Source organism: Amphibalanus amphitrite, unplaced genomic scaffold (genome assembly GCF_019059575.1).
Source record: "Amphibalanus amphitrite isolate SeventyFive unplaced genomic scaffold, NRLGWU_Aamphi_draft 000026F_arrow, whole genome shotgun sequence".
NCBI lineage: Eukaryota > Metazoa > Arthropoda > Thecostraca > Balanomorpha > Balanidae > Amphibalanus > Amphibalanus amphitrite.
The window spans coordinates 898,970-922,090 of NW_024881522.1; the positions used below are offsets into that span (position 1 = coordinate 898,970).

Below are 23,121 nucleotides of genomic sequence, written 5' to 3' on the forward strand. Positions count from 1 at the left end.
GCATGATGACCCCTGGTGTAGTAGCCCTGGTGCATGATGAGCTCCATTTCCAGCATGTCACTTTAGCGCTGAGTGGGAACGCTGGGAGCCTCATAAATGGCCCTACCTTTTCTTCCCATGCCTTCATCGTGGTCCACCTGTCACTTTATTAGCCAAGAAGCCTTCTTAACCCAACTATTTCAAGTTCCGTGTATCTCAGGTTAGCAAATTGCATCGCTACTGCAGGTTTGGCAGAGTCCAGCATGGATAACTGGCTACTCCGTTCGCTTCCTTTACACCTTCGTATTCCGTCAGACCCTCCAAAATGCGGCATTTTTTAACACTTCAGCCCTGTTACGAGCCGAGTACTCAGGATATTTCACAAAACATTTTATTTTCCATTCGAGCTGAATGCAGCCATACTTTGACCAGTTAGCTCAACGTACTCTCCGTACATTCCTAAACATCTCACACTTGCAGTTATTACACATGTTAAAACTCCCGTTCTTTTGAATAAAAAACAGTAACGCCTTTCACGAGCACTCAAAACTAATCAGTTTAGGTCTCGCACAGAAACGATTCCTCGCCAGGACAATCCCTATGCAGTTGATTTTGTTCAACAATCAACATATCAGAACAAATCGCAAGTCAGTGCCATTTTAACACATTCAGTCGAACTCTCATTTGAAATAAATTGGCAATTGACCCAGCAGACTAGGTGAAAACTGCGATCGCACCAAATCCAATAATTGTTGAGATTTTATTACAATGATCATCTTACAATGTGCTAACAACTAGGGCAATGACCATTTTTGTACTGATTACCCCCGGTAAAAAAGGACGCGAAAATGGTTTTCTCGTTTTCTTTACAAGCAGCACGTACTGTACAGGTTCAAGTCGGGTTGCCTCAGCACAACATAACAACCGCGGCGACGCAACAGCAGCCGACGCGCGTCGCTCTCCCTCCCTTCACTGCCCCTCTAAGATAGGAGAAAGTTCGGTGGAATGTCACATTCTAAGACGCCCGGGCGCTGCAGCAGTTCAGTATTCGGTTTCCACCGGGCCAGTCTATCTGCAACACTGTCTACACCAGCAGCTATGATAAATAGTAAAAAAGAGAAGAGACTGTACCATCTGTACACAAATCAACACAAACGTGATGCACATGTGAAATAAAATCTGGACAATGCGCTATGTACAGTTCAATGCGATGCGCGGCACAGCGGGCGCAACATTGGCAAGCGGGCGCCGCGGCCCGTGTCCCTCCGAGGCCCCCTGGTCCACGGGCCCGCCCTTGCCGGCGGGCCGTCCGCCGGGGCGCTCGAGCGGCCACGGCCACCACATGCAGGCCGGCCGCCCCACAGTACAAATATCACACGCACACTCACGGACACCGGCTAGGGTGGGCGGCGGGCCGGCCGGCGCTACAACGTGTCGGCGAACTTTGAGAGCTTGTCGGCGTTGTCGGCGCCGGCGCCGGCCGGGTGCTGTCCCGGGTGGCCGGGCAGCTGGAGTCCGCCGTGGCCCGCCGCCGACACGCCCGTCAGCTGCGAGAGCAGCATCTCGTTGGTGCCCAGCTCGGGCGCGCCGGCCATGCCGTGTCCGGCGGCGGCCGGGTGCGGTGAGTGCGAGGCGGGCCGGTGCGGTGACGGCGCGTGGTAGCCGCCCAGCGTCTGACGCGGAGAGCTGAGCGGCTGCGGCGAGCGTACCGGCAGGCCGGCCGAGCCGGGCGGCGGCGACACCACCTGCTGCAGCATCTGCTGTGGCGACGGCGCCATGCCGCCCGGGAGGCCCATCAGCGACTGGTGCGGCGAGGCCGACTGCTGCTGCCGCTGCATCAGCATCTGCTGCTGCTGCTGCTGCTGCGTGAACTGGCCGCCGAACTGGCTGCCGTCCTGCTGGAAGTGCTGCTGCGGCTGCATTCCCATGCCCATGCGCGGCCGCTGTCCGTACTGCATCGCCTGCGGTTGCTGGAAGCCGTGCTGCTGCTGCTGCTGCTGTTGCTGCTGCGCCTGCTGTTGCTGTTGCTGGCGGTGCATGGCAATCAGCTGCTGCTGCTTGGCCCACGCCTGCTGCTGGGTCATCTGGCCCGGCTGCATCTGGTTCTGCACCACCATGCCGCCGGTCGGCATCCGCTGCTGCTGGAGCTGCTGCTGCTGCTGTTGCTGCTGCTGGACCGGCGGCTGCATCACTCCCGGCTGCATCTGCATCGGCTGCTGGCCGTCAGGCACCTGCTGCTGCTGCTGCTGCTGCTGGGCCATCTGCCGCTGCTGCTGGTTCTGCTGCTTCTGGTGCTGCATCTTGATCACCTGGGCCATCAGCTGCGGGTGTGACTTGAGGATCTGCAGCACGTTCTGGTGCGCCTGCGGCCCGGTCGGGTTTTTGAGGCTGTGCAGCAGCTCCTGCAGGCCGGGTATGTTGTTTCGCGGCGTGCCCTGCTGGCCGCCGGCGCCGCGCAGCAGACCCGCGGCGCCGGCCGTGGCCACGGGAGCGGGCTGCTGTAGCGCCGGCCCGGCGCCCGGCACCGACACGCCCGGCGAGGCCCCGGCCGCGCCCGGCCCCGCCAACCTGCGCACACGGAGACACGGCGGTCAGAACCGGATACCTTCAGTCGTGGCCTCAGGACTCAGGAAGCAGACTCAGGCGAATAAATAGCATGGATACAAAGAAGTCTGCAGCTACGTCAAGATATAACACACCAAGGTCGAGTTACGGAGGAGCTGGGTCATCTGTTATTATTTACACGCCTGGATGCCGTTACCAGATAAGTTAAAGACGCTGGAACTGTTGATCAAATAATTACTGTTGATCAAATAATTACCCTAACATGATAGCATTAAAATTGCATGAATCTCAAACAAAATGTGAGAAGAAACGCAAGCTATGACACGAAACTCTCAAACGACTTTCAGATGATTCTGCGCCATGACGATCAGAAATTAAGTTATATGCGACATTTCAATCTCTTCTATGGAAAAGGGTGATTAAAATCAGGATATTTAGACCAAAGTGGTTAAGGAGGAGGCGCCCATCCCAGTCCCCGTAATAAAAATCAATATATACGAATGGACGAAGGGCGACATCCTACTTTTCTGGAAATTAGGGACGTTCGACGTGATGTGCATTAAAAATATTGTAACGGTGCAGCTTTCCAGTTATCATCCAAAAACGTGCATCCGAACAGTACTGCCCACATCTATACGTGGATAGCGGTTCTACACAAAGCGTGGTTCAAGTAATAAAGCTTGCTTTTTGAGTACTTGGCGAATGGCCAGATAAAGGTCAACGGGTCAACTGCGGAAAAAATGGCGTACATGTCTCAAATCCTCGACTTACATGCTGATTTCCAGACACACATAAAAATGTTGAACATCGAAGTGACGACGGTGACCATGTCCTAGCAACCGCAGCGACCCCGTTCTCTGCCGGACCATGAATTAAATGTATGTGCCGTACCTGTTGCCCCAATCGTTCATTGCCGGCAGTTGCATGCGCGCAGCCTGACTGGCCATTGGCTGCTGCATGGGCATCCGCTGCTGTTGCTGCTGCTGCTGCTGCATTTGCTGCTGCATCTGCATCTGCTGCGGCTGCATCTGCTGCTGCGACGGCTGCTGCGGTGTCATGCCGCCGACGGGAGGGTTGTTCTTGCCGTACCCGACGGCCGGCTGGTTGGCGTGCTGTCGGGCGGCGGCCTCCTGCACCTGCGGGGGAGAGCGATGCCGCTGTTACACGCGTCCACCGGGCGGCCTTGTGGCCGGGAAACAAAAACTCCAAACAGACACACAAACAGGTGGAATTAAAAAAAAAATGGAGAGCTCACAAAAAAATAAACTGTTCATACCTGAAAAAGTAATTGCAGTCCCCGAGCAGGGCACTGGACCCAGGACTGGTCGTTTAATGACGTTATATAGTATATACTGACATTTTAAATACCATCGCAATTAAATATGCGAAGTTGAGACGAATACTGAAGAACAGATTCATATACACAACACAGCCTAAGGCAATCCCAAAAAGCAAATAACCGATTTAGATTGTGACTTTCTTTCCCATCCCTATGCATTAGGCAAAATATATCCAACGTTTAGCCCGTCAAGCAGGCGTCAGCAGACGCTGCGGCGTTCTCCGGCATCACTCACCCGTTTGACGGCCATGAGCACGTTGGCAGGCGGTCCCTGTCCGCCCGGCTGGCCGGCCGCCGTCGCCGGCGGGACGCCCGGCCCGCCAGGCAGCGGCCGCTGCTGCTGCTGCGGCGGCGCCGCCGGCTGCGACACGGTGGCCGACGGCGCGGCGGACGAGGAGGCAGCGGCGGCGGCGGCGCCGGCCGCGGCCGCCTGCACGGAGGCAGCCATACTGCCGCCGCTCGACGATCGCATCATGGCCATACGCCGGTGGAGGAGCGCCTTCTGCTGCAACTGCGCCTGCATCTGCTGCTGCGCCAGCCGCGACTTGATGCTGCCGCAGAAGGGCACCATGCACTTGTCCTCTTTGCAGCACTTGGCGTGGTAGCAGCACACCGCCACAAGCTGTTTGCAGATGGGGCACCCGCCGTTGACCTTCTTGCGACAGCTCTTGGTGTGCGAGACGACGCGCTTCATCTTCTGACAGCTCTGCTGGCGGCAGTTGGCGTCGCGGCACTGGCACGAGTGCACCAGCGACTTGATGCAGCGCTCGAGCGACTGGCGGCGCAGGTCGGATGCCGTCTGGCCGGCCCGGTCCGACGTCTCGCCGTCCAGGTCGAAGCCGAGCTTCTCCATCTTGTGCGGGTGCCGCTCCTTCTCGTAACAAGTGGCGCAAAGGTCGAAATCCTGCCGGGCACACATGATTATCAGTACCCACGAAAACGCGGAACAAAACATAAAATAAAATTCAAAACTGACAATATTAAAAAGTGAGTGTTTCTACAAACAATCATTGAAGTTCATCAAAATGTCAAGAAAGCGCAACAATTGTACTCTACAGCTGAACAAGAACCATGTAGCCGTTTTTTTTTATTACTTTAACTGAAGATAATGCTAGTCAGCAAAATTGTAACAACACCCCTTGAAGAACTCCAACTTACATCACAGACGGTGCAGTGGTAGCGCGTATCGATATTATTCTTGCAGGTATTGCACGTGTAGACGACCGTCTCCTGGTTCTGGTTGTGCAGCTCATACAGCATGTGCTGCGTGGCGGCCAGCGCGCGCCGCTCCGAGGAGAACTCGAGGTGCTTCTCGCGCGCCATGCTCAGGAAGTTGTCGCGACCATCCATCAGCTCACAGGGGATGTGCGGGTCGGGGTCCTGGATCGGCTGCAGGCTGGCCGCCGACTGCGCAGAGTGCAGGCGCACCACGAAAAACACCTCTTTGTGCTTCTCCATCAGAGCGAACACCTTGGTCGAGAGATCGTTGCCGCTCTGATTGGACTTTTTCGACTTGTTCTTGCTGGAGGTCTTCGACTTGGTGTTTTTCTTGTTCTGCTTCTTGATGGCTCCCTTTTTCTTGCCGTCGGGCGCGGGGCTCTCGATCTCGGTCTCAGCAGCGGCGGCAGCGCGCGCCTCCTCCGCCTCCAGCTGTTTTCGCTTCTCCTCCTCCTCCTGGTCGAGCTCACGGATGCTCTCCTCCAGGATGCCGGGCCAAAAGTCGCCCTCGAAGTAGGGCAGTTCAGCCGGCGTGCGGATCGAGTCCTCGGCCGCCTGCTTCAGGATGTCCTTGTAGTCCATGACGATGCGGTCAATGATGCCCTTGTCCAGCATCTTCTTGTACCACTCCTGTAACCGCTTGGGCTTGGGGATCTTCTGGTCGGCCGGATGGCAGTGGAAGATGTAGTCATCTCCCTCGCACGGCGGACACGCCCAGATGTGCGCCATCGTGTACCTGCGGCGACACACAGTCTCAATCAGAATATGCAGCGCTACTACACGGGACTCAGCACTAGGCGCAGCACACGGGGCCGACAACTCTATAAACAAATGTGATAACGCCATTTGACTCAACCTGACATGTATAACAAAACAAAAAATATTGAAACAATATTCACGTTTTAGTTCTCATGGACGGCGGCGCAATGCAAAAACCATTTCAGCCAAGAATCAAGCCAGAAATACGCGTGGCTGATCAGTCTCGACACGATTAAACTGCAGGAAAAGGCACAAACATAACAGCTAATTCAGCGGTATCGTAAGTTTTCAGTGCGCCTGACACCTGACTAACCATCGACGCCCACTGTGGCGACACACATTCTGTAATCTGTACTCACCCGAGCTGTTTGACGTAATCCAGATACGCCAGCAGGATCTCATGGTACACAGATGTCCTGAACTGGCGCGGCCGGAAGAAGTGCACCGAGTCCAGGTAGGCGATGTACACGCGGCGCCGGTTCGGCTGCGGGCTGTCCGAGCCGTACTCCTGCACGTGCATCCCGAAGAAGCACACCTCGTGGCCATCCACCTCCTCGAAGGCAAACAGCGCCTTGGCGCGGTACGGAAACTTGGCCGGCATCTCGCCGGCGTCACAGAACCTGCACGCGCGGGGGGGGGGTCAGAATTGCAGGAGTTGCTCGTGTAAATATGTCTAAGCGAATGGTCGCGTGTAGTGTTCGCGACTTTGAGAACCAACTGGTCATATTGCTAAAAAATGACGATGCCGAACATTGAATGACGTTTTGAAAAGCTGACCAAAAACGGAAGTCACAAATTGCGCGATCTAAAAACCGATTCGACGTCCTTTATCTTAGGCTTTGCTAAAACATAATATTCCGAGTCTACACGTCCCATCCGCGCCCATTCCGCACACCCCTCGGCTCTGGCATCAGGCTTAGGCCAGGACTTAGCCCGTCCAGCCTGCGTCCATTGCCACCCAAGCCCGCCCCGCCAGCGTCCAGAGACACCATCGTCCTCCAGCAGTGTTGTCTGCTAGTCCGCGCTCACCTAGCCTTCATGCCCGGCTTGACCTCGCAGATTTTGTCGCTGCTCGAGACGACGCGGATGAACACCTCGCCGGCGCCCGACTCCTTCTTCTTCAGGTAGTTGTTGACTCGGTTCTCGATGTAGGTGCCCAGCTTGGTGGCCGGCAGACGCTTGGCATTGAAGCGGTTCTCCTTCCGCTTCATTCCCTTCGCTTTAAGGCAATTATCACAGGTGAAGCTGAAATGGAACGATGGATCGTCACTCGTAAGAATCTGCAAGGTCATACTCCAATGCGGCCGATGATAAACACTAATGCAAAGTAGGACGATATGAATAAGTCATCAAGGTTAGTTGAGTATGAGCTGCAGATAGACAAACAGATACTTAATTCATGAACAATATTCGCTGAAACTATTGTGGAACATAAAGGCATCATAATCAACAATTCAAATAATTTGACAAGTTCAAACAAACTATCCACCACAATCTCCTGAAATATCAAACATCAATAAACACCAACTGATTTCAAATATACTGTCTAAACAAATAATTAAACCCCGGCGCTAATTCAGCATACGGACAAGGCGCAGCGCCGACTGCCCCCGTCCGTCTGTCCCTCTCGTCTGGTGCCACTCACCCCTGCGGCCAGATGCTGTCCATGTGGAGCACGCAGATCTGGTGCAGCTTTCGGCCGCAGTCGGTACACTCGGCCATAGCCTCCATCTCAAACTTGTCGTTCTTCAGCTCCACGAACGCGTCCTTCTTGATGGTCCTGCGGGCGGCGAGCGACACGCCAAGGTGTTATCGTGTAGGTAATTGACGCAAATGCAGAGCGTCGTGACGCACGACCTAATACAGCCGCCGCCCATTTGCTTCAAAGCTTTGTCCCGTAAATTCGACGCACGGAAACTTAATCTTAAGGGCGGTAAAATGCACATTCCTAGCAATATCAAGGACATAGAATAAGACAACCCAAGTATAAGGGATCGTGCAAGAGCTCCCCACCCCCGTGCAGGCGTTCTAGTCGTCCCAGCCAGTCGCTACTCACATGTTCTGCTGGGTCGGCTCGCCCTCGCCGATGCTGACCGTGTCACCCTCGATCTCGTTGAAGCACTTGACGCAGTAGGTGATGCGGTTCTGGTAGCTGAAGTACTTGGCGTCGCGGGGGATGCTGCAGAGCGAGTTGGAGCCGAAGCAGCAGAGCGTCTGCGGCTGGAAGGTGTACTTTCTGCCGCAGCAGTAGCCGAGCTGCTGCATCACCGGGTCCATCTCCTGCTCAAACACCTCCGAGAGCTGCCGGCGGAGGGGACGGGCGGAGGTTAGATAATAGCTCGTGACTGCGCCGATCCCGATCGCAGCTAACACCTTACCGTGCAACATTAAAAGTTTGCGTTATATTATCTGGATGGAACGAATTCTGCAACTTTGTCGATGTTGAAAAGCCTATGAGGAGAAAATAGTGCAGATAAAAGTCGAATCTAATTTGCCGTTTTTTCGAACTCCTTTTTGGTTTGCTCGCTGCACAAAAAGTACAAAGACTCAAAGCAACGATCAACCTCCTTTTCTGTAAATACGTTCTGCGTACCTTGGAAGCGAACTTGTACACCTTTGACGTCTTCCTGTTGTAGATCCAGGCGTTATCAAACATGAGCCACACATCCTCGACGTACTCCCACGGATCCTTGAAGGCCCCCGTGTCCAGCTTCTTCTTGATGGTTGACAGGTCCATGGGCTTCCTGATGATGTCGAAGTAGTCGGGGATGCCGAGCGCGCCCGGGTCCACCGGCTGTCGGAAAGGCATCGACTCGGGCTCCTGGCGGTACAGCTTCTCCAGAGTGGGCATCAGCGCGTGCCGCAACTCGTCCGGAGAGAACACTGCCGGACAGAGACAAGCATGGTGTTAGACGTTGGGTAATGCTCTTACACCGAGTCTGGGACAAGCAACGGGCTATAGCAGCATTCACGGCTGGGTGCCATGGACGTCCAAATAAGCCAGAAACATACCTGCGAAAAAGTAGCTGCTGTTGACTACAGAGGCAATAATTAATTACCAAGGAAACAAGACGTGGTAGATCCTGTCAATGTCCAAATCCAAAGACAAATGGAAATACGAATACTGAATTGGCATTCGAATAAAAATATAAACTCGAAGTTCACGACAAAACGCACGAAAACAAACGGCGATCCCCAACGACTGTTCGATATTTAGCGCAAAACAGCAAGCATATCTCAAAACCAGTATGGGGCCGAGGACTGTGGAATTTCGGGAACCTCGATCCACGATCCCCAAATCGCCGCCCTCTGACTCAGTCCTGGGCAGGCCGTCAGTCATACTCACGTTGTCTGTGCACCTTCTTCTCGGTCTTGGGCGTGGACCCGCCGGGGGTGGGTGCCGGCGTGTTGGCCGCCGAGCCGGAGGCCGAGGCCGACTCGGCAGGCGTGGAGGGCGTGGCGGCCGCCGGCGGGCTGGAGCGCTCCTCCTTCACCGTGCCAGGCTCGGCTGCACGCAGACACACATTGACAGCGATGAGTGGACGGACAAATAGGGCCGACAAACCCTACATACGCCATATCAAGTAATTTACAAACGATGTGCAGCGTGACCAAATTAACGTAACCATCTCTACCACAAACTAGGTCACCACAAAACTTATCAGCACTTAATGTTCATAATCATCCCGGTAAAGCACCATGATACCACTGTGCTATCAGGGAGCCCCTAAGCTGCCATTGGACTATTCTGAAGTGCCGGTGACTCACATTTGACGACAGCGCCGTCCCAGCTGCTCTCGTCCATGGGCTCTGTTTTGACCTCCGCCGGCTCCGCCTTGACTCCGGCGACATGGGGCTGTGGGCCAGCCGGGGGCGCCGGGCCGGGCGTTCCCTGCGGCGCCGCGCCGCCGCTCTCCGCCGTGTCTGTCTCCATCTTGACCTCAGCCAGCGGCGGCGCGGGAGGTGGCGCCTGCGGCCCGGCCGTGGCCGGAGGGGTCGGCGTGGGCTGCGGCGGCTGCGACTGAGACTGCACCGGAGTCGAGTCCCGCAATAGGTTGTCGAATGCAGAGTTCTCCTGATAATAGGGAGAGGAGGCCGTTACTCAGAGGCGACAGCTAAGTAAACAAGGGCCATTCTAGTTTCTAAAAATGCAGCACCCATAAGCCTGCTGTTGTTATGCCAGCCTGGACGTCATGCAAGCGACACAATTTTTTTTAACAAAAACATTATAAACAAGCATTATTTAACCTGACGTTATGTGAACTGAGCTCAAGTGAACCTTCTAAAGCAGTCAGACTTGAGTAGCGAACATGGTTGCAATAACTTTAAACGCAATTTTACCCCACACGAGTCACACACAGCCGTAAGATTGCTCTCACTTAACCACTCAATAATTTAGACGTAAGAAATATCGTACCAATTACAGCTCACAGATCTAAAACACACATTACATTAAAAAAAATGTGCAACACAAGACACAAGCTACTCTGGTAGTGAACCCTCACCTGTTCCTGTTTGATGGTTGAGCTGGTGAAGAGCGGCTGGCCGGTCATCTGCCCGGTGGACGACTCGGAGCCCGGCGCGGCGCCCGGCACCGAGACGGACGGCAGAGAGGTGCGCAGCTCGCCGCCCGGCCCGGCCGCCGACACCGCCGGCGGCAGGCCGTTGGTGAACTGCTGCTTCTGCAGGTACGCCGGCGAGGCCAGCTGCTGCTGCTGCGCCGCCGCCGGCTGCTGCTGCTGCTGCTGCTGCTGGGGCGGCGGCATCGTCTGCTGCGGCAGCTGCTGGGAGGGGTCCGATACCGCCGGCATGGCGCCGCTGTAGCCGGGCAGCTGCGCCATCGACGTCTGTGGCATGGAGGTGGGCAGCTGGGCCATCGAGGTGACGGGCTGCTGCACCAGCGACGTCGGCGGCTGGCCCAGCGAGGTGGCCAGCTGCGCCAGCGAGGTGGTGGGCTGCGGCGCGCCGAGCAGGCCCGGCTGGCGCAGCCCGGCCGGCTGCGGCGGCGGCTGGCCCGGCGCCATGGGCCGCTGCAGCTGGCCGGCCGCGCCCGGAGACACCTTGGCGGCGCCCGCCTGGCGCTGCTGGCGCTTCTCCTCCAGCTCCTTCTGGATCTTGTAGATCTTCTCGGCGAGCAGGTGGTAGTACTCGGAGCGCGAGTTGGCCATCTCGTACATGTCGCCCTCCACCTTTTTGGCGTAGGCCACCAGGTTGTGCATGCGCTTGTCCAGGATTGCGCTCGGGTCCGGCGTCGGGAAGATGGCCTGGACACTGCGGGCGGGACGGAACGGGTTAACACTGAGCAGGCGCAGCCAAGCATGAGACAGGCGTCAGACACACGGAAAGTCGTGCCTGCTAGCTTACTCATCACCTAACATTTACATAGGTAACAGCAAGATCGATGCCCGCGACATAAAGAGTACACAGCCCACTTCAGCCCACCCGCTCATGTAACTCCGAGCCCGTCCAGCGCCGGCGGTGTAACTCACAGTTTTCTGACGAGGTGGGTGCGCAGGTCGGGCGTCACTTGCATGTGCCACTCCTTGGTGTTGTGCACAGGCGCCGCCTTCACCGGGTCCAGCATGGCGCGGAAGTCGGCATTACCCGCCTGGGGACGCAAGACGCGCATAATTAAAACCAGAAACAAACAAAAATGTTGTTCGCCAAAATGGCATATCAAGTGAATGAAGGTGTTGGAACTTCATAGGGTAACAGAAATGATTCTGATAAGATAAAACAGCTTATAAAAGCAAGCTGATAAATTATTTAAAAAAAAAAACATACAAATATGGCACACATCAGACCATCACCTGAGAACAAAACCTAACAAAATGCAAAATATTCAAGGCTGCACGTTGTGCATAGCAAATGCATAATCCTCGGCACTGGTGGCCGCTAAGAACGATAGCTCCTAATCTGGCGCCCCGCCGATAGCACTGCCACTGGCCGCGCCTCTGACTCACGGTGGTGGCGTTGTCCGAGCCGTGGTCGGTCGCCCAGCTCGGCAGGTCGTTCCTGTTGATCTGCAGGCCGCCGGAGGGTGCGGCGGCGCCCGGCGGCGGCTGCGCCGGCCCCACGCCGGCCGCCGAGGCCACCGGCTCGGCCCCCAGCGCCGCCGGCGAGCCGGGCAGCTGGCGCGGCCTCTCCAGCTGCGGCGGCTGCTGCGGAGGCGGCGGCGTCGGCTGCCCGGTGGTGGCGGCCGCCGGCGCGCCGAACTGGCCCGGCGCGGCGGCCGGCTTGGGTCCGGCGGCGGCGGCGGTGGCCGGGGCCGGCGGCGCGCCCGGCGGCCGAGGCTGCTGACCGCGCCGGTTCTCCGCCTGCTTCAGCGGCAGACAGACGGGACAGTCGGGCCGGTGGCACGTCTTCCAGTGGGTGATGATCTGTCGGGACGAGGCGCAGTGCGGCATGCGACACGCCTTGCCGGCCTGGCACGAGGTCATGTGGTTGAGCACGTCCTTCATCGTCTGACAGTGGGGCAGCTTGCACTGAAATACAGAGATCGCAAATGTCAGTGGTTGCATGGGACTGCTCAGTTCCAAGTACCACACATCTCAATCTTAACATAATCTTCATGTTTGAGAGCAAAAATGATACAAGCTGCACTGTAAATGTCATTCCAGCATATTCTAATAGAGCACAGGATTTGATAATAGGACCTCAACTTACAAAAGTAAATGAGTGAACTTCATATAAAGCACCAAATGAATTCCAGCCTGGAAAGTAAATGAGCTGAGCTGCTGGAACTCACCTCAGGATGGTCTCCGCCCGTCTGCTCGCGGCGTTGGCACTTGTGCGCGTGCAGCAGTAGTACCAGCTGCTGCTGAATCAACTTGCGCTTCTCGGGATCACCAGTGGACGAGGGAGCGCGAGCACCGGGCGGTTGCTGCTGCTGCTGCTGCTGCTGCTGCTGTTGTGCCTGCGCCTGCTGCTGTTGCTGCTGTTGTTGTTGCGCCTGCTGTTGCTGTTGTGCTTGCTGCTGCTGTTGTTGCTGCTGTTGCCTATGCTGCTGCAGCTGCAATTGCTGCATCGGCGGCTGCTGCTGCTGTTGCTGCTGGAGGGACTGCTGCTGCTGCAGTGGCAGCTGCTGTTGCCGCTGCAGCTGCTGCTGGACAGACAGCTGCTGCTGCTGCTGTACCGAGCTGGCGCTGCTGGCCACCACGCTGGCGAAGCGCTGCGGCACCTGTCCGCCGGGGCCCGGGTACACGCCGCCGGCCGTGCCGTTACTGACCGACACCGAGGGACCGAGCAGCCGCTGCTGCTGCTGCTGCTGGCCGGCGAAATTAAAGCTGTGCTGGGGCGGCAGCTGCTGGCCGCCCATCTGGTTCACAGTACCCTGCGCGTGCACAGCCAGATCAGACAGCCAGTGTCAGTGCACAGCGGGAGACTGGACATTTAGCGTCTGAATATTGACTGCGGGCATCAGCTTGGGGGCTGGTCAAATAAGCTTTCTCTTCAACTTGTGTAAGAAAGGCGTACGTGCAGCATTAAAAAATGTGGCATTTGGTAACATATGATAGTTGCTGTAAATTATCACGCAAGGCTTATATGAATAGTCTTACATTAAAAACGCCCTGAGACACTGTGCTAAAATAAACAAAACTAAAAAAGATAAGGCGCACCAGGCAATGAAAATCAAAGCATTCTAAATAACAGTAAACTTCTTTTGAGACCTGCCACACACATCTACGTCCTATAACACCCGCCTGGAAAGTGTTCCACCACCCAACCAGTCCTTAAAACATCTGTGACTGACCTGCATCTGAGGAAGCGCACCCGTCTGCGGCGCCATCTGTCGCTGCATCAGCTGGTGCTGCAGCTGCGGCGTCACGCCGGCCGGCTGGCCGTTGGTGATGTGCTGCGGCGCCGCCGGCCGGCCCGTCCACACGCCGCCGGCCTGGCGCACGCCGCCGGCCACGCTGGCCTGCAGGCTGACGGCGCCGGCCGGCTGCGGCGGCAGGCCGGCCGCGCTCGACAGCGGCAGGCGGCCGTGCACGCTGTTGAGCTGCTGCATGCCGGGCGCGTCCATGGGTCGCGCCAGCAGACCCTTGGCCATGCCGCCGGCCGGCCGCCCGGGCCCGCCCAGACCGCCGACCAGCTGCTGCTGCTTGCCGGCCATCATGTGTTGCATGTGGCCCGAATCGAGCGCACCGTTGACCATCGGGCCGCCGGCCGACACGGACACTGCCGTGGGCGCGGCGCCGTACTGCGGCGCGCCCGGCAGCTTGGCGCCGGCCGTCTCCAGCTCGTCCGGCAGCGAGAACTCGAGCGAGGAGAAGTCCAGCGACACGCCCATGTCTGCGGCACCGCGCGCCGACAGTCAGTGGGGTGCAGCGAGGGCGCCACGCCAAGGCGCGCTAGCAACACAAAAATTACAGACCCACAAATACGAATGGAATAAATGGCGGTGATTAGGGTCTAAGGGACGTCGGAAAGACACAATTAGATGACATTCTATAATAAGATTCAGCTTTGGAATACTATTCAACCATACTGATTGGTAAGATGTTGACATAAATAACATAAATATCTATCCTTCATTTTGACATCAGTCATCTAACAAATACCTACCACAAAGCAATCTAAAAATGTATCAAATTTCACACTAGTAAGTACTGCGTCGATTCAGCTCTCTCACTGGCAGGTGAAAAGGGAGATGTTACCCTAAAATAAGATATCCTATTGTCATAGTCAGGACGTGTGAAGATCATGCCACAAGTTAGTTCACTTGGCCAAAATGTTGATGACATCTCTACAATCCACAGCCTTATCTAAAAGGTGCCAGCTCAAATTTCCAGAAAAAAAAAATGGTTATGCATCGCCTATCATGAAGCCTTCCAAGTTCCGATGAATCTGATTTATTCAACTAGCTAAGAAGTGCTTTTGTTTGCCCTGATTGTTAACGTTCACGGGAACGTCGACTCTAGGGCCACACTGCAACTATTCTGACCAAGGCAAACAACAAAAGAGTAAACTTCGGCCTGCAGCTTAGCAACCAACCCACATCACAACATGAAAAATATTCTCTTTAGGACCCATTGGCGATCATCGCGGTCCCCTTATTGCGATCACAATGCTAATTTATGCAGTTAGTAGCATTAACTTTACTGAAATAATAATCAAAGCATAAGTAAAACAAAACAATGCAAATAAGCAACCAGACCGTGTCACTCGGCCGCTGGCACTCACCGTTGCTGCCGCTCGGCTCCAGGCCCGAGGAGCCGAAGCCGTCTCCAAACTTGGACCGTTTGCTGGGAGGCCCATCACCGAGGTGGTCACCCATCTCCGCTGCATTCAACGGACTCCACTGCTGCACTGTGACGCGACACACACACCGGCGGCTCGCTACTCGTCCAGCCACAGCGCGGCCATGACAGCTCGAACCTGGCGGACACGAGCGGCGGATATGTGGTGAGGCATTCCATGATAGTATCCGCTTGGCATAGGTACAGATATAGAAAATGCACCAGAAAATGCACCAGAATGGCCAATTTTCGCCAGAATTTCGCCAATAACTTCTAAAAGCGTTACGCCAGCGAAGTCAAACTTTCAGTACCTTATCATACATCAATTTGACACGTTCCCTGAGAATTTGAGCGAAATCCGTCGAAAAATTATTGAGAAAATGACATTTAAGTGACGTCATGTTCGCCATTTTCGCCTCAAAAACGGCAAAATTTCAAACGCCGCTAACATCTTCATTCTTAAAGGAATCAAGACGTAACAAAAAAGGTTATACGTGATTTTACTTTCTCTATCAAATGGCTATCTCGGTTTTTGAAAATTTTGGATTTTGGCCAAATATTTAAAAAAACTGACTTTTGGGAAAAATTATTAAATCCAAAATTTTGAGTGCATCGAAAAAAAGGAATACATCTCAGAGAAGTGGTCTATGTGCACCCACATACCAATTTTCAGAAGAATCGGTTAAAAAATGTGGGAGTTATTCAAAATTTGAGACATCACGACACACAACAATTTTGAAAAATGATTTTTTGGAAGTTCTAGACCTCATGCGGAAACAAAAATAGCACCATTCAATTCGCCGTGAAAAACTGCATCAGATAGACACCTTTTTAGGCCTTAACAACCAACTTCAAAATTTGACCATGATTGACCTGATCTTGACCTGACCTCGACCTGAAATTCATCCAGAGGTGGTCCATATCACTTATTGAGTGTGCCTATTGAATTTTATGAACAAAATTACCCATAAAACATGTGTCGCACATGCCCTTTTCTATATTTTGTTTTTGGTGACCTGACCTGACCTGACCTTGACCTGACCTCTGACCTACTTGAGCAAAAAAATGGGCTCTTAAGATCCGCCTTGTTGAGAGCTTTCGATTGCCGTTTTCCCCGTCTTTCTACGACCATCGGTTCGGAAGTTAGACAGGGGGCAGAATCTGCCCCCCTCCCCAGCAGGGCGCGTATGGCTGAATAGTCCAGCGCCCAGCGGGGCGCGGGTTAAAGCAGATAGCTAGCTAGACACAATTACTAGAAAAGGCTGGGACTGGATGACACATACTAGCAAGACAAGTATATCACAGGAAAACTGATGGACTGGGTATTGCAGCAATGAGCACTGAACATTCAAGTGATGACTGATGATGCTGCCTTGCTGGATTTTAATGTTCTGATGGTTTGCTTTGATGGTTTAAGGGGCATCAAGGTTGCACTTTTCATTGTCACCCAAAGATGCAATGATCTAGTGCTGAAATGATTGATCTCCAATTTTTATGGCAAGCCCTGCATTAGCATATAAACCACCCTGCCCTGTACAGTATGTCTAAAAAGTATGTCCCCTGGTTTGGCTCTCCCACAGGAGGCGAATCGGTAACTTGGCTGAATCCCAGTTGCGGCACCCGGCCGCCAGGGTCGCTGCCGCGCGAGCGGCCTTGACCGCTCTCATGTCATTGGCAGTTCGGTCCCTCCCCATCTATACCGAGGTGGGGAGGGGAGAAGAGGGGAAGAGAGGGGAGGGAGCGGCATCCGCTCGGCACTGGGCGATACCTGGCTGACCCCGCGCTCCCTCGCTGACCTCCGTCCTGCCCTCAGGCGAAGACCGACTTCCTCGGCCCGTAGCGGCCGAGCGGAAAACCGAGCTCGCAGGGCGCGACTCCATTGGCCCAATCTTATAAATGGAATGCTGTCGTATTTACGGCATTAGATAATATTAATAGTGATACCAGCAGTGGATGTCGTAAAATACAGTCCAAAACAAACGAAAGCACACGATTGACGCATAATGCGCCCTCCCATTCAAATAAGCCCGTCCACTTCAATAGATGGTGTAGTTTCTTAGGGCGTAAAAGATGCAAAACACTACCAATTTTTTTTAGCTCGGCCACTGGGACCGTCAATATACAATTGACTGAAATGCATGAAAACCATTTTGCATTTAATAGCCGTTTTCTGCACCCAAACTTTAGCCAGTGACGCCCTGTCCATTCTAAAGCGTTTATAAGATTGGTCCCAGCACCCGATTTTATATGAGGAAGTCGTTTAAAAAGCATCTTATCTCTAACCAATCTGTTTATTATGGCCACTTTTACAGGACGTCTATAGAGCTTTGACTTTTACATTTCTTCCTCGTTCAGGAGCAACGTTTTAACCCTATTAGTGGCAGGCTCCTGGCTACCCCTATTAGTGGCAGGGGGGCTGTTTACGACCCCCCCCCCCCCTTGATATCTCGAGATCTAACGGGCCGATTTTCAAAATTCAAACGGCATTCGATTTCGCTCAACGTGATCTACATTTCTAAAAAAAAATAAAAATTAAAAAAATGTCAATAGGGGGGTAGAGGGGGGTAAAAACGGGCAAATTGCAGATACATTTTAGACTGTTTATCACGGCCAGGTTACTGAACCAATCTTAACGCAACTTTTGCCGATCGATAGAGAATGAACCAGGAATTCACATGGATCCTAAAAATATGCATTTTCAAAAATCATAGGCGGATACAGATCATTGAGATTGGGGTTACACAAAAAGTATAGTAAATAAGGTTTTTGTTGGTACTGTTTCTAAAAAGGGTGGTAATGGTCTTGTTATGTTACAATTTTCTTATGAGAGAACGACTACAATTGCATTGGTCATGCATAGGCGGTGTCAGGGCACCTATGTTGGGAGGCAAACATAACCCCCCTTTTTGGACGCCTGGATCCGCCTATTATAGCAAAAACGTGTCAAAAGAGGATGCACAATAACTTTGTATATGTTATCACATGATACCTTTCATTCACTGTTCGTAAAACTGGTGCATACAGTTATAATACATCAGCATCGTGATCTTCGCCCAAATGACCCGCTTCACGAACAGGAACCCCCAATTCCCAGTGCTCTGGAGCCGCCCCTGGTAAAGGTATGAACTTGAAATTTTCAGGGAATGTGCCCAATTTAGTTTTAGGAAAAGTCAGAAAATTTCAGCATCGTAGCTTCAGCGGTTTCGGAGATATTCCCGAAAAACCTGAGGGGTGGATGAAAACAACCCTCCCCCCCTGCCACTAATAGGGTTAACCCTCACCAGACCTTCAGGTTTTCTGAATACCGAGGGGGCTTTGGGGGGTTGGAAGTGAGGGAACAACCCCCTTTGCCGATTCGCCCCTTAATGAGCTAGAGCCTCACGAAAGAAACGATCGTGCCCGTGCGCGTCGTTACGAAATGCAGCGATTGGTCTCCGATTTTAAGGACTAGGATCAGCCGATGACTTCTGAGGTTAGGTGAAGTGGCCCAAGGCACAGGTTCGGTTTTTGGTAAATAACTTTGCTAAACATGATCGCAGATCCGCGATTTTAGCAGCATCGTGTTTGTCTAATTCAGGCGTGTCGAATTGTATACTTTTTCTTCGGGTGAGATCAAGTTAAGGTGTTAACCTCGGGTCAAGGTCAGGTCACAGCCCGTCAGGTCACGAAGCTGGTCAAAGCATAGAGATTAGAGATCTTATATACAATTTAATTTAGGATAGTTTAATTCAAGTCGGTATGAATCCGACTTGACAATTTACTAGGTGGGTTTTGCAGCGCTATTACTTCGGCATGTAATTATAAATCATTGCTAATTTCGATCCGGATGTCGTTATTCAATGCTGGCCTTTGCGCCCTCAGAAGTTTATAGTCATGAAGGCTTGCATTGACCCATACTTTCCATTTTTCAGCACCATTATTCGCCGTAGTTGACCAGGTATTTTTCTTCAGCTCTCCTCCGAATCATTTGGCTTAGGCCCATGGCGTATCACCCGTGCATCGCAAGACGCACCTACCACACACAAGTTCACGATCCCCACGAACCCACATCAGCGTCCGTTCGCTTGGTGTGTGACCCCTTGACCTTTGGCCGCGACAACTGCCAGCTTGCCGGAGCACCCCTCCCTGCACGCGCTGCCCCGCCCGTTCCCCTCCCTCTCTCCCTCCCCCCCCCCCCCGGGGTCGTGTCACGAAGGTTCGGGCTTACGCTACTACCGGCCGCTGCGCAGCTGTCACCTAGCGCTTGGGAATGTGTGGTCTGGTGCGGATTCAGCCAACTACCGGCTCGCGACACCAGCGCCACGTAGTGGCGACGGTACATTCTTTTTAGACATACTGTACTTAGTGCCTCAATGAAAACTTGGATATTCATATCAATTATACTACAGTTCACTCAAAGTGCTAGGAAAAGTGGTTTGCAATTCAAGCTCATAGAATGAGATTTTCGATTTCAGCATTCACAGTTGCATGGGTATAAGTTAATAAGAAAATGATTCTGAAAGCATATTACCAAGAATATGCTGAGAGATATGGATTGTGAAGGATCTGCTGGTGGGCCATCCACCAGTCCCCACCAAAAACTTGATTGAAAAATCAAGATGACTGGTCAAGTCAGGTCAAGTGGTCAGGTTTATACATTTTGTTCTTCACATACCTACTCTAGATGGAGAGCATTGCATAATGACTGGTCATTCAGCTAGGTGTTCAGTGAACACTGTTCATGCAAATAATAAGAATGCTCATTTTTTAGAGTCAATTTTTCAAATAATCATTTTGTTTGTTTAAAAGCATCTGGAGGGGGTGGCCACTTTTCAGACACTGCCAACTCCACACCACACAGTTCATTTCCAGTCATGAATAAGTGAGGAATCTTAACACATCAGTAACACTAAGTTCTGTATTGGGTCACACTTCAACTTGCAACCCATCATGAAGTCATGAAATAAATTGCATTATGAAGCAAATACTGCAATATGCTTATCTATTAAAAATCCTGATTAAATATAAGGATCTTTAATACAACATTTATTAACTGAGTCAGGAAGAGCATTGACCAGTACAAACATTTTGTCTGCTATATATTTGAGACTGGATGATAATAGCAATGCTGACCTTTTATCACTGCGCCATGTTCCATGCACACTTAAAAAATAGTTGATTATGACAACAATCTGGTGCTTGTCAACCTGGAATTCCAATTATGGCTGGCCTTTATTGGTGGCTGAATATAATAATGACATTTCATCAGTGCAGGTTATAGTTATTTATCAAACCATATTACAAAGGACTGTTTCAGTTTGTCATTTAACAAAATGAGAATGTGTAGGGGAAGGCCCATAGACAATAAAAACAGAATGTACTGAAATAATTGTGGGCATAAAATGACAAAAAAGTGAAATAAGAAGCATGATGAAATTCATGACAAATAATAAACATGCATCAAACTGAAACAATGTCCAGCTTCAAGCTTGTTGCAGCATCACAATCATAGAAAAATGCACAGAAATACAGGTCTGGGACAAAATTTGAAGTTAACTAGTAGCCAGTACGTTATTGAAAAAGCCTATCTCATAAGGTACTTAGATACAAATACTGACTAAGAACACATTCCTGCAAGAAATTAACATCTTTTGATGAAATATGAGACACCTTATCTTCTTTAAGTCCAATTAAAACTGTATGCTTTAACTATTAATGGCATTAGTGATCAAAACAATTTAAAGGGACCCTCCCACCTTAACATTAGTTTTGAGTTGAGATAGCCAAATTGGTGGCCATGGCCTGAAAATACCGGTTTGGGCATTCACAACATCGAAAAATGCTTTAATTCGGAGATATGGAATTTCAAACTTGCAGTTTTCGGATTCTAAGGGGCTAATGCATTGGTATGCCCCCTTAGAATTTGTGACGTCAGCGGAGATCTAACGATTTTTAAATCTTTTACTAAAACGTTTGGCAGCACGCGGTGGTATATGCTGCTTTGCGCGCAACAAATGCCGCACTTTCAAATAAAGTCGCTAGGAACAGCGGAGATCCCAAAAAGTAAACAAAAGTAAAGGTCTAATATCTTGAAAACCGGTGAATATTTTTCGATGAAATTTGGTAGATATTCATTTTTGCTCTTTCTGAACCGAGCGACATCACTTTCATGCCAATTCATTAACTTTTTTGAAGGTGGGAGGGTCCCTTTAAGATAGGCATGCAACACACAAGCAAACAAATTGCTTTGAAAATTAATAATTATTATCACAACATGATAATGAAAACAGCTTACACATTTTACAAGTGCAAGTTTTGTAAACAATGATAAAAGCTGTGCATTATCAAGTGTGTACTCAATTATATCTTGCATTGCTGTGAGTTATGGATGAATCAAGTTCTAAAAGAAGCAGCAACATACAATGAGACTGAGAAAATGCCTAGGGATTTTTAGAGAAAATAAGTTGAAAGCAAGCTGAGCAAGTTCAAATATACTGGAGCTGCAGCTTTCTATTGTATTACAATAAGCTATTGAATCCAAAATGGTTAAAATACTGTTGAGGGATATATATCTTCATAAAAAATTAAAATAGGACCCCAGTTACTGTATCTTACCTTCCAGCTAGTCCCACAACACAGTACAGCAGAATGCAGACATACGCATTTATCACAGTCATTCAAACACAAAGTCAGACAATGCATGAATAAACACTAGGGTTTTTTAATACAGATTAAAAATACAGGTACAAATTGGTGCCACTTAACATCAAGCATAGAATCACATGCCTACTTCAACAAACATTTGACAGCAAAATGCATAAAATGGAGCAAGTTCTTGATTTAACAAAGCATGTTATTGCCTTAACTAAGAAATAGTAGCAAAAAAAAAACATTTAGATAAAATCACAAGCACACAAGTTTAAAAAGCAAAGCATCAATCATTAAGCTAATGCTATTTAGCTATTTAGCTAATTGCTTGTGTGGTTAACATGCTGTCAGAAATAAGCATTACTAATGAATGCAATATTCTAACAAGTAAAAGTTCCAATGCTTGTACATTCTCTACGTCAATCATGCTGTTTACTAAGAATCTCGGAAAATAATTGCTTGCACTCCTTGAGCATGAAAGAAACTACCAACTTCCAATTTACCAAAGGCATAAACAGAACAATATTATATAAGCATAAATAATGTAAAAACTCAAAACAATCATGAACAATCCATAATTTTAATTCAGAAATATAAACATTACACCACAAGCACAAATGACAAAATAAATATTTCACCTTTCTTCTGCAGACAGATTCAGCACCTAACTACTCAGAAATTAAATTCAAGACACTTATCTACCATATCCACCCGAAACACACCTCGAAAACAGAGAATTTCGGAAGATACTTTTTCGCCTTGTTGATAGCGCAAGGTCGCGCCACAATTCGGTCTATCCGGGTCAAATTTTCGGACGGCTCTTACACTCCTCTTTAGCACCAAAAATACCAAGATGAGACAGAGATGAGTAGTTTTTGACTCAAACTTTATGTTCCCAATAATAAAAACTAAACATTTTACACAAGCGTATCAAAAACCTTGACAAATAACACAAAAGAAACTCACCGTCGGACTATTCAAAATGGCGACTGTACCTGTATTTAGAGGTGGTCGAGATGTGATGCGAGTACTTTCGAGAAGAAAGTACTACTGATGAAACTGCCGCATAAATTCATCAAGACATTTTTTGCGTAATTTTCTTTAAAATCATATAAGTTAACATTTTTTAATTGAATGAAGACACTGAATCCAGAGCTATTTTTTCAGCCGCTCAACATATCCACATTATAAGCATAAGAAAATAAATAGCAAGCGTGCTCACGGGAGGCATATACTTCGTGATCTTTTGATCAAATGGATGTGCTTTCAAAAATAGTACTTTCATTGTAGGAACAGGGCTCACTCTCAATGTGCAATCAATAAAGCTCAAGACCCTCAGCAAATGTGCATAGTCCGGACAAGTGCGCTGAGGTACAGACACTGTTGTGTTCA

At 50.9% G+C, this 23,121-nt stretch overlaps 1 protein-coding gene across 1 annotated transcript; it reads right to left on the reverse strand.

The window, feature by feature from the left end:
• Positions 1-348: 348 nt before the first annotated feature.
• On the reverse strand, positions 349-22,730 carry LOC122394667 (CREB-binding protein-like). The gene is made up of 20 exons (XM_043391698.1): positions 22,696-22,730; positions 15,047-15,241; positions 13,614-14,155; positions 13,063-13,193; positions 12,609-12,762; positions 12,098-12,345; positions 11,824-12,001; positions 11,350-11,468; positions 10,366-11,131; positions 9,629-9,935; positions 9,207-9,368; positions 8,454-8,743; positions 7,917-8,161; positions 7,506-7,640; positions 6,890-7,105; positions 6,220-6,480; positions 5,042-5,837; positions 4,119-4,787; positions 3,436-3,680; positions 349-2,547 (listed from the first exon to the last, which is right to left on the reverse strand). Exons 2-20 carry the CDS (start codon positions 15,138-15,140, stop codon positions 1,404-1,406), a joined length of 6,702 nt encoding a protein of 2,233 aa, XP_043247633.1. The 5' UTR covers positions 15,141-15,241; positions 22,696-22,730; the 3' UTR covers positions 349-1,403.
• Positions 22,731-23,121: the final 391 nt, after the last annotated feature.

Excerpts from the sequence above, each read along its gene's own strand:
- LOC122394667 (XM_043391698.1), bottom strand. The coding sequence starts at position 15,140 with ATGGGTGACCACCTCGGTGATGGGCCTCCCAGCAAACGGTCCAAGTTT. Across the intron at positions 11,132-11,349 it reads ACCCACCTCGTCAGAAAACT|TGTCCAGGCCATCTTCCCGA; the intron begins GTGAGTTACACC and ends TCCCGCCCGCAG. Across the intron at positions 9,936-10,365 it reads CAACCATCAAACAGGAACAG|GAGAACTCTGCATTCGACAA; the intron begins GTGAGGGTTCAC and ends CCCTATTATCAG.